Source organism: Euprymna scolopes, chromosome 34 (genome assembly GCF_053919585.1).
Source record: "Euprymna scolopes isolate OS-2025 chromosome 34, ASM5391958v1, whole genome shotgun sequence".
Classification (NCBI taxonomy): Eukaryota; Metazoa; Mollusca; class Cephalopoda; order Sepiida; family Sepiolidae; genus Euprymna; species Euprymna scolopes.
Genome location: NC_136515.1, coordinates 71076687 through 71088555, shown reverse-complemented (window position 1 = coordinate 71088555; position 11869 = coordinate 71076687). Strand labels below are relative to the sequence as shown.

At 35.9% G+C, this 11869-nt stretch overlaps 1 protein-coding gene across 3 annotated transcripts in view; it reads left to right on the top strand.

The window, feature by feature from the left end:
* The window catches only part of LOC145259282 (dynein axonemal intermediate chain 7-like), a 76325-nt gene extending 68072 nt beyond the window's left edge, over positions 1-8253 (top strand). For 2 of the 3 annotated variants that reach the window (XM_080117148.1, XM_080117147.1), the window contains exons 18-19: positions 3183-3281; positions 7990-8253. In XM_080117148.1, the coding sequence (XP_079973274.1) occupies positions 3183-3281; positions 7990-8127 (237 nt within the window). In that variant the 3' untranslated portion in view covers positions 8128-8253. Of the gene's footprint in view, positions 1-3182; positions 3282-4631; positions 4770-7989 lie in introns of all 3 variants that reach the window. The other variant, XR_013864149.1, reaches the window with a different exon arrangement.
* The last annotated feature ends 3616 nt before the right edge of the window (positions 8254-11869 follow it).

Sequence of the window (11869 nt, the reverse complement as noted above, 5' to 3'; positions counted from 1 at the left end):
TTTCTTTTCTGAAAACTTAATTCCAGATGATTTGATGTTAACACACAACAAAAATGTTTTCGTGTGTAAAGGATCGTTTTTCCGTAAATGGTGATCTGTCAGCTGAAATGGTGACAATTAAAGTGCTTGTTTAATAACATGTCGTAGACAAACCATAAATAAATTAAATGTCTTTGCTTCTCACGGTTTTTTCAATTTCTTTTTATAACATAAATTGAATACAATAAGCACATAAGAACAGTGATATGGTGTGACACTATTGACGTTACTTCAAGTTGTTAATAATAAATAATTATTTTATATGGATCGATTTTTTCATTCTTTTTTTCTTTTTTTTTCGATATTGTATACACACAAATGTGAACCTGTAAGTACCTAATAGAACATATTTATTTATTTATTTTTATTATTCAATTTTCACCACAAAAGGCACAGTGCCACTTTGAAGTAGGGAGCTACTATCGGGGACATAAGTTGCAGGGGCATTATGAAAGGAGATGAGTATCAAAATATCTGTTCACATTACACTTGAACTTCTGCATGTCAGTACAGTTAGGAAAGCAGAATCCCGGAAGGGAGTTCCAAAGTCTAGCAATTCTGGGGAAGAGACAATTGGAGTAGACGGCTTTCTTACAACTGTGTAGTGGTGGGATTTAGCTACTTGTCGGGTTTGTCGGAAGTATTTACATCAAGAAGGTACAAGTGCTTGTAGTTCGTCAGAGCATTCACCATTAAAATACTTGTAGAACAGGCAGAGAGATGCAACATTCCGTTGATGGGACAAAGGATGAAGCTTAGATGACAGTTCAGGACCTATCAGGTTGGCGACTCTCTTTTGAACCCTGTCTAGGAGTGAGCCTTTACTTTTCTGAAAAAGTTCAAATAATTTGAGACGATCAGATGTTAACAGACAATCAAAATGTGTAAAGGATCATTTCCCATAAATGGTGGCATGCACACACCCAGTGCCTAACTGATATCTATGTTTGTTAAGTGTTTGTTTGTTAAGTGTTTATGTGTTAAATGCTTGTTTGTTAAGTGCTTGTTTGTTAAGTGTTTGTTTGTTAAGTGTTTGTTTGTTAAGTGCTTGTTTGTTAAGTGTTTGTTTGTTAAGTGTTTGTTTGTTAAGTGTTTGTTTGTTAAGTGTTTGTTTGTTAAGTGCTTGTTTGTTAAGTCTTTGTGTGTTAAATGCTTGTGTGTTAAGTGCTTGTTTGTTAAGTGCTTGTTTGTTAAGTGTTTGTTTGTTAAGTGTTTGTTTGTTAAGTGCTTGTTTGTTAAGTGTTTGTTTGTTAAGTGCTTGTTTGTTAAGTGCTGGTTTGTTAAGTCTTTGTGTGTTAAGTGCTTGTTTGTTAAGTGTTTGTTTGTTAAGTGTTTGTTTGTTAAGTGCTTGTTTGTTAAGTGTTTGTTTGTTAAGTGTTTGTTTGTTAAGTGCTGGTTTGTTAAGTCTTTGTGTGTTAAGTGCTTTTTTGTTAAGTGCTTGTTTGTTAAGTGTTTGTTTGTTAAGTGCTTGTTTGTTAAGTGTTTGTTTGAAATTAAATGAAAATGAAACTCGGCACTAACCCTAAAGCATGTTTAACCGGCTTCCTCTAAAGGAGGAAGTTTCATAGGAATATAAAATCCAAAGTCATCCCCAGTCACATGTATATCCTCGTTAGGTGGGATGACGACATTCAGAATTTGCAATTCTTGCAAGAAGGTGTCTACATCCCCCTTCACACAGCGCCTGGTGTTACCAAATTGGTCACGCACTGACCAAGCTCAACGTTTCTTAAATTCCGTGTTCTAATGAGAACTGATGTGTCAATGTGATTAAACAATATATATATATATATCAATGACCATCCCTCTTGAAAAAGCCCACATAAATCGGGCGAAACCTTGAGTATTCAAGTCCTTCCACCTCCATTCTATTTCATATATATATATATATATATATATATATATAAAAGAGCAAATAGTTAATAAAACATGTTAAAAAACACTTCTAAAAAGAGTTAAAAAGATATTTAATCTGAAAAGGAAACACTTAATAAATGGATAGTCCTTAATCCGCAAAGTTTCAAAGAAATACTTTCCTTCTCATCAGAGGGTAGGAATTAGCAAAATGCGGGATCGGATTTTGCATACAAAAGTATTTGATGAAACTGCAAGAAAGTCAAAGATCTTACTTGATAACAGAAATGAAGCAGAGGGAATATGGTGAAGGTGATTTCGCATGAATGGATAGTCAGGTGAAAGGTAAGGTATCCAAGGACGGTAAAATCGAAAAATGTAAATCCAAGAAAGTTAATTTAATTTTCCATTTGCACAAGTAAAATCCAAGGAAATTGCATAATTAGAAGATGGTCCAAAATAATCCAAAAGGCCGAACTCCATGGAATAATTCACAAATATGTACAAGGAAAAGGGGGAAAATTCCAATAATAATAAAAGAAAAATAAGATATGCTTTTAACATGCCTGCCGTGAACAAAGTGTAATTTTTAAAAAAATCAGTAAAGAAGAGAGAGAGAGAGAGAAAAAAAATTGTATTTAATTGTAATTTTTATTATATATATATATATATATATATTGAATTAGCTCTAGGACATTTAACTATCGAGCTTATTATATATCTAAATTACAACGAGCATTTCCTGTATTTTAATTAAACTAGTAATTTCACTATTACATTAAAATACACTTAGCTCTTTAGACTATTATTCTAATCTCCTTTATATATATATATATATATATATATATATATATATATATATATATATATATATATCAATTCAGGCAATAGAAATGAAATGTTTACCCGATAAAGGCAAGTGTTTTAAAATTAATATATTAATATTTATATATTAATCCCAACCAAATAGAAAAAAGCTCAATACAAACACAATAGGAAGTAGAGCTTGGCATAAGGAAAGAAATCAAGACTGCAAATTAAATTTTTCTTGTAAATTTTAATTTGCACTCTTGATTTATTTTGCTTATACACACACACACACATATATATATATATATATATATATATATGGTATTCACAAATTGGTCACCCATTTTAGTACTGCGTAGGCTAAACGTTGCTTAACTTTATTAGTCTAACAAGAACCGGTATGTGAACGTGGTTATGCCGTATGATGTAAGATGTTTGCTTCATCTCCCTTAAATACATTTGATCTCTCATTGCCGCAGGAGTTGCAGACCATTATGGTTAATAAAAGACAAGTTGTGCAGTTGAAATTAACTGAATTCGATGAATACTTCAACGTGGAACCAATGGATGCAACAAATGTAAGAAATCATTTTTCTATCTTAAATTTTTAATTTCCAACTATTTTCCTCATCTCTGAATTTTTGAGATGAGGATTGATTATCCATATTATTCGGATTCTACGGACTACTGTTTTCATCTTGGATGGTATTTTCACAACCTTTCAGTCTTAGAACTTCTACCCAGTCATGGCTGATGAAACAAGAGCATGCTAACGCTGTAGATTAAATAAAATGTTCTGTTCGAAATTCCATGCAGGTTTCCGAGTTTAATGGAAAGATTCCCGAGTTTGACAGAAATATTCCAAAGTTCAACAAGATACACCTGAAGAAGGTCGGAAGTTACAGTGACTGAAATGTTTTGAAAATAACACTCAAACTGAGAACAGAAGAGACGTTGCAAGCCTATCTTTGTTTTATCGTTATTTCCATGGCAGGTGCTCGTCTGAACTCCAATCTCTGGTCCCCTCTCGCCAATCTTTTACAAAAAACATCCGTCTAGCTGAATCCACTGTCAAAAACTTTCCCCACTCTTTATCTATGCCTAAATCAAAATGTAGATTCCATGATCAAGGCTTCTTTCTTGGAACTGCATGCCTGTGGAACTCTGTTCCGTCTGCCTGCTTCCCTCTTGACTACAACTTGGATGTCTTCAAGTCCAACATAAACAAATTCCTGATGAACCGCCCCCTTAAGTAGAGACTCTAAAATATCCACACTAACGTACTGTACTTACAATAACCCTCATGCATGAGTGGCTTCCGGGCCTTGATAAGTGGTGACCACCTTGTAAAAAAAAACCAAAAAAAAAAAACCAGTAGTCTGAAGACTCCAAATAACACAACTATTTCCACCCAATATGACAACAAAAAATCATTATTACATTTGGTTTCATGCCTTTTTTACATGCTTGCACGTGTTGGACACAATCATGTTGATTCACTGGTTCTTGCCAGATCACTGATGTCAAGCAACAATGAGCCTGGCCATTACCAGATGGGTGACCATTTCGGAAGGCTAGGCACTATATGTACCGTGCCGAGTCATAGAAATTTCCAGTTTGTTATCTGGGGGCGTGTTTAACTCACTGGGGGGGAAACATCCCCGAATCAAGACTAATCAACGGGAAACTATTGTCTGTACTTGTTTTCCCAGGATGACCATGGCTCTACAATTTGGAGAGCCATGGTCGCCAAAACTGTTAAAAACAGCTGGGCCATTGCTGCTGCTGATGATGATGATGTATTGGACGGCTTCTGGAAATTGACTTCCAAACTGGCCTATCTCTGCCCATGGCTTTATTTATCCCTCTTTCTCTCAAATCCATTGTTATCACTTCCATCCACATTTACTTTGACCTTTCTCTGTCAGTTGACCCTGTTACACCACTAGGTGGTGATGGTGGCTGAATGGTTAATGGCATGAACTGGAAACCTGGGTGTGCCAAGTTCGAATCCAGTTGGTTCCATGGAAATACTTTCACTTAGCAACCTTCACATGGTCCTTTCTGTAAGTACTGAATGTCTTTTTAGAGAAATTTCTAACTAGAAAGATATCAGGGAAATGAATGCCAACAATAATCATCTGATTCATACGAAATGAATGAATCATGCTCAACAACAACTGTTTTACATCTACGAAGTGCCTTTAATAAGTTTGCAGACTTTTTTTGTACAGGCATTTAAAATTGTTGTAGACTCTTGAAAATTCAGTATGTTATTGGCTATACTTCTTATGAGATTGTTGACCAATTTTATGATTCAAATGAACAGCTACGGCAGGAAATGGAATACACCTTACTAAAGCTTGATTGTCACAGCTGATGAATTTCACAAATGCAATCTGGATGTGAAGACACTTTAAAAGAACGATATGCAATAAAATTCTGTTTTAAACTTGAAAAAATGCCACAGAAACGTATGGAATGCTTCAGACTGCTTTTGGACCATCTAGCATGAATCGCAGATCAGTTTTTGAGAGGCATAAAAGATTCAAGGGAGGCAGGGAGTCTGTGAGGGATGATGAGAGGTGTGGGAGGAGTAAGGAAGTCAGAACACCAGAGGTGATTGGCCAAATAAAGAATTTCTTGGATAAGAACCGTCATGTGTCTATAGAGACAATAAGTGCGCAGTTTGATGTCAGTGCGGGAACTGTACACACAATTATTTGTGAGGAACTGAAGATGCGGAAGATTTGCACGAATGCATCAGTCCACAACTCCATTCTTGTCACAAACTGTTTGACCAAGATGGGCATCAAGACAGTTCTGTACCCTCCCTATAGTCCGGACCTTACTCCCTATAACTTTTGGTTATTCTCTAAGCTCTAGGAAAACCTTAGAGGAGATGAAAGAAGTTGCGATGAGGGTCATTAACATACACACACAATTGCAGCTGGAGGAGATTACTTTCAAGGGGATTAGAATTTCATGTGTAAATAAAAGTGTTCATACAAAACAGTCTGGAAACGTATTGAAGGCACCTCGTTCATATGTACATCGATGCTTCCGTTCAGTCTTGAAAACAAATAAATAAATAATGATAATGTTGTTCATCAAATTCCGTCTGTGTTTACAATATTACGTCAACTGATATTTGGGCTTGACGATGAATGCCCTGGAAAGGTCACTTCTGATTAATGTTTAATTTTAAAATATGCAAATGAAGAAATGATTTACAGCGATTTTAAATGGTACCTCTTCTTTTATAAATTGAACTCATTAACAAGAAAAAATTAGAATAAAATGATGAGGTACACCAACGCCTGAACAGGAGATCTATATCTCCAGATTATGATAAATCTGTTTTCTTTTTAAGAAGAAATGATTTGCTGAAATTTTATTATTTCCCTTTGGCCGGTGTAACGTAAAATATTCCGTTGTGAATAAGAGAGAAAACTAATTTTAAGATCACATTTTTTTTTATTTTTGATATTTATCGGATGAATTTCTAGACTATACAATCTAAGAACACTGCCAGACATATAAATCAGTTCTGTGTGAACTTGTGAAGAAAGAACTCACACACACACACACACACACACACACACACATTGACATTTATATAATAGTAGTGATATATATGCTGCATAGGTAACATACAATGCCGGAAAATATCAGATCCAGGCAAAACCAGATGCAAATCGGATTGCTAACAATGACGTCACCCCTACATTCCAATCAAAGAATCAAGGTCAGAAAACAATGAGAGAAATATTTAAGTTTGGATTGAAATTACTAGCCAGCATCCACTTGAAAGAGCAATCTACTGCTGATCTATGACCATAAAAAAAAACTACTGTCTTGAGATTATCCATATTGAGGACAGTCATTAAATTTGGAAGACCCTGGGGCAATTGTACAGGGTGACCCCCCAAAAAACAAAAGCTAAATGGAGGCCATCTAGAACATATGATGTACCTATTTACTATGCCTCCCCACGGGGCAGAGTTAGACACCAGGGTCGTTTTTTAACGTGGAGAAAAGGTACAAAAATAAAAATTGTCTCAGTCGTGAAGGATTTCTCCTCCACCGAAAGAGAACAAAAGGCCAAAGACCCTAGTGTTTTGATGTGATGTTTTGAATATAATAAACTAGTTATGACCAAAGTTTCATTTCATTCAGACAAAACACGAAGAAACGGGGCCTAATTAGAGTTGGGGTCCATTTTTTTTTTGGGGGGGGGGGTCACCCTGTATATATGTTTTAAATCTCAACAAACATTTATTTTATGATAATCTACACTCGTTTGTGTAGCAAATACAAGTACAGAAAATTATAAAAATGCACATATCAATATATTAACGTTGATTTCTTTGTGTCTCAAGATGAAAGCCTGTCATACGGTAGTAGCCAATTTTTGTCCCCTTCTTATATTTACTTCTAAAATTCTCCACTTAATTAAGTTTTAAAAAAAGACAAAGCCTGGAACTAAAGTAATTTTTGGAAGATGAAAAATCTGGTAAAATTATTAGTTTTTCTGTCATGCAAATGTCACAGTATTTTTTTTTTTTTTTTTTTTGCTATTCATATATAATTCTAGAATTTTCAATCCAATTTTATTCCAAAATCTTTAAAAATAACCAAACCCAACTGCATGTATATTATGTATTATATTAACAGGGCTTACCCGACATTGCCCGAAGCTATAAAAAAAAAAATATGTTAAATAGTATTAAGCTTCTGGCTTTCCCTAGAAAAGATTTTTTTTTCATGGGACGAGTGAAAAAAATGAAACTTCGGAAGCCTTCAGAGCGCTATTGAAGTTTCTCACATCTTTGTAGAAAAATGACAATAGAACAATAAATTAAATTAAGTTAACGTCTTTCAACTGAAAAAAATGCTAACTTATTTCCTTGACAGTATTAATATATTATATCCTGGCTTGAGGTAGTTGCTTGTCTAGCCGCACTAATGAACTGTGAAACAGCAAAACAGTACTGTATGTGGATGACTATATATATGTGTGTGTGTGTGTGTGTGTGTGTTTGCTTCTTGATAACATCAACAATTATGTTTTAATACCTGCTAACATTAAATAAGACAAATGGCTATTTAACCAGCAAAAATTTTTTTTTTCCTAAATTTAAGATATTATCTTCAAGGTTTATGTTGAGTAAAATAATTCCAACTTTGTAGGGGGTTGTTGTGTATTTTTGAAGTTTTAGCTGAACATACTAACAAACAGACAACTGGCCTTATTAATTATATATACATTTTTTTTTTTTTCAGTATTATTCTAATCTCTATCACTTTATGAAGAAAACTGGATCCGAAGAAGCAACCTTAAGGATTAATAATACAAACCAAGAATTCAGAGATTGTATCCATAAAATGTTAGACGCAATTAAAGTTTTGACATATTCATAAATGTTGCTGATAAATCAGGTTCGGCAGCTTTTATTGTGAAGTCGTTCTGAAGAAAAGAAAAAAAAATCACTGGATATAATTTCATGATTAAAGTATAAAAATAAAAAATTCCAATACTTGAGACAATGACTTTTTTTTAAAAACATTCGTTTTTTTTTGTTTTTTTTTTTTACTTTTCTTTTCTTTTCTCCAAATAAAGCACATTACCACTGAAGTATAAGGGACGCTTGTGATTGGCAGTCAGATTTATAAGGGGCAACCTGAGTGGGGAGTTGAGCAGCAATATTTTTGTTTGCGTTTAACTTTCTGTATCTCTGTATGGTCAGGGAAAAAGGTAGTGAATTCCAAAGACAAGCGACGCAAAGAAAGGAGCTGTTAGAGTAGAAAGTCCTCTCAAATCTGGAAAACTCTACTATGAGGGGGTGGAATTTTGCTTCCAGTTGAGCAGGTCACGGGAGGGGAAGTGCAGGAGGTTAATTAGAGCATACGCCACGGAAGAACTTGTAAAACAAGCACACAAATGCAACACTGTGGCGATGCAACAGAGGCTGAAGCTTGGCAGACAGTGCGGAAGGAAATCTCATAGAAACTCTTTTTTTGTACTTCTGCCAAGTGGCTAATGCTTGGTACACCAGACCATACGTGGCGGCAATATTCCCTACACAGGCGAATGGTGGCTTTTATCAAAAATATAAGATACTTGTAAACGTGCAAAGTGTTTTAGCCTATGACAATGACTGCGAAATACAGGGTGGAACAATCAAATTGTTGCCATAGAAAAGACGACATGAACAACAGGAACATGATGAAAACAAAGTTTCCGGCCACAGATATGGTCTTTGGTGTGGCTTCAAGTGAGGGCTACATCATGTCACCTCATCTTTAAAGACGGCTTCTGAAGTTATTTGTGGTAATCCAGTGATGCATTTTTAGGTTGCTGGCAATGGTCCTGCTGTTATAACTTAACTCGGTAAAGAGCATGAGTTGTACAACGGCGCATCTCCGATCTTGCTTGTTGAACATTGTGTCACTTTCAGACATAACAGAAGACTCTTATCGCTGTTTGGATTTGTACACAACTGGCCAACTAGTAGATGATCTGCAATAAAAAAAAGAAAAACGTTTTTCAGCAAACGGAAATGGAATCATGTCATCTTTTCCAGGATGACAATTTAATTGTTCCACTGTTGTTCCAAAGAAAAAAAAGGGTACACAAAACCTCAGCTCACTGCAGCAACGTTGTCCGTCAGTACTTTCTGTAGACTCGTTTTCACGTCCGTCCCATCTGCTCCAGTGGCCTGTTTTTATAAAAGACAGAGTCCTCCAAATTTGCATACATGTGCGAGAGTACATAAGATTCTGCGAGACTGCATGGTTATATAAGGCCAGAGGCGCCGTCTTTGACCCTTTTCAGCATCATGACGCTGCGTCGGCAAAACGCACACCGAGGCCGTTTAAGAGGTAAGCATGCGTTCCCACAATTTTTGTCACATCCACCCTGTATGTTGTTTAAAAATTCTTGTCGCTCTGTGATATTGTTAAAAACACTTTGCTGTGTCGACACTTGCTTAAAAGTCTCTCTCTGCCACATGCTTTTTTATCTTCTCTTTTCTTTCCTTCTTCTTCCGCTAACGTGATGTTATCTCATACCACGGCCTGGTCATTTGCATAGGTGAGATGCTGCTGCTGCTGCATATGTGTCAGTGGCTTCGTTACACAGGGAGGATCTGGTGTTGGTGTAACTGTAAGATTTAAAAGTGGATCAAGTAACTTCAGGGAATTTCCGTCATTACAAGCCAACAGAGCAATACCATTGTCGACTATGAGAAAAGCTTATCAAGCATGTGTGTGCAGTACTGATGATGTATGGAAGTGAAACATTGAGGGTTGAAGATATGCGTTGCATGGAAAGAAACGATGAGAATAATACAATGTAATGCGAGTTTTAAAGGCAGGTTTGGATCTGATGACCTCAGAGGCCAACCCTTTTTTTTTTTTTTTTTTTTTTTTTTTACAATGGACTCATTATTTATCAAGGCCTAAGTGCCACTTGAGGCTAAGAGTTAATGAGTGTACGAAAATATCTAAGGCAGCAGCTTAGTGATCATTAGTGGTGGAAATGGGGTAGAATTTAATTATTTACAAAGACTGCTCAACAAGAACTTGTTTACATTAGACTTGAAAAAGACCATGTTGTAGTTAGTTAGGAAGAAAGCCAGCAGAACAGAATTCCGCAGGTAGGCAGTTCCAAGAAAAACCTTTGTTCATGGAATTTGTGTTTAGATTAAGGTACAGATAGAGAGTGGGAGAAATTGTTGATAGTGGTTGTAGCTAGATGAGTGCTTTTTGTGAAAGTTTGCAGTTGAGGGTGATCTCAGACAAGCATCTGCTATCAAAATAATAATGGAGCAGAACCAGGTTTGCAACGTTTCTTCTACGGGAAAGAGGTTGTAGAGAGGAGAAAAGGACGCCCCCCACTAGATTTTGAAGCCGGTTTTGCATTGTCAAGACAGGTGCTCCAAGTTGCACCTCTTCAGTTGTGGCAATAATATTCCATTTTAGGATGTATTTGGCTTTTATGCATCGGGAGGATTGCATCAAGAGTGAGATACCTTTTGAAGCAGTAGAATGATGCAACCATTTTTTCAGCGACCTTTGCAATTAAATCTGAACATTATAAGATGAAGTGTTGGATTGATAACTTTAAAAATAATGGATGAAAGTGATTGAGTTAGTAGATGCAAAACAGTTAAGACAGCAGAGTCAGTTGACTGGGAGATCATCATCAGGAATTGCATCTTCCGCTTGGTGCAGATTTAAAACCCACGTGACTTATTTTTTGCCATTCCTTCCGATCCAGGGCAAGTTGGTCAATGAACATTTAACTGTTGAGATGTCCAATCAAAAATATTTTCTCTCCATCTTCTCCTTGGCTTCCCTCTGCCTCTTTTGCCCTCTAACATACCCTCAAAGCATAACTTTGACAGGCCAGTGGTTAATCATTTGACATTGACAAAATGTTTAAGGGTTTTACTTTTGATTTTATCAAATAAAGGGGATAAGGAAGTAGTTTGACAGAGGGTGGAGATATATATATATACTCGGGTTTATTCATTGAACTTTTGAATAGTCAAGTCGCTGCCTGATGATATCTGTTGTTTGATTGAAACAAGTGGCTATTTGTAGCAGCGGGATGTGAGCATGTTTATATAACAATAAACAAGTATATATATATATATATATATATATCTCCAACCTCTGTCAAACTACTTAAAAATATATATATATGGTACTCCTGCAGTATTTTACCCACCAATTTCACGATCTTAGCCGAGCGTTGATCGACATCCGTCGGAAAACGCCGGAACATGGCGAGCGGTACGATACTCTATCAGCCAATCAGGGCGCTTCAAACGAACGCGCAGCAGACGAATAATTTTCATTGATATTACACACATAGCGTTTCATTTCAGTTATTTTATTGTTCAAAGTAAAAATACACAGCCTTTCATTTCAGCTATTTAATTTAGCGATAAAAAAAAACAAAAAAAAACGGGAGCTGTTGGAAACATATTTATGCGAATTTATGTGGAGACAAAAATTTGGACACAACCCTTCTTTTGTCTCCATAATAAATCAAATCGCGGAAGGCTACCCGGTTTGGGAAGGAGCTTCTTTCCACATCCTCTGAAAACCCTTTGGTCCCTACTTTGCCTCTCTACAGTCAGTAGAAAATCTTCCA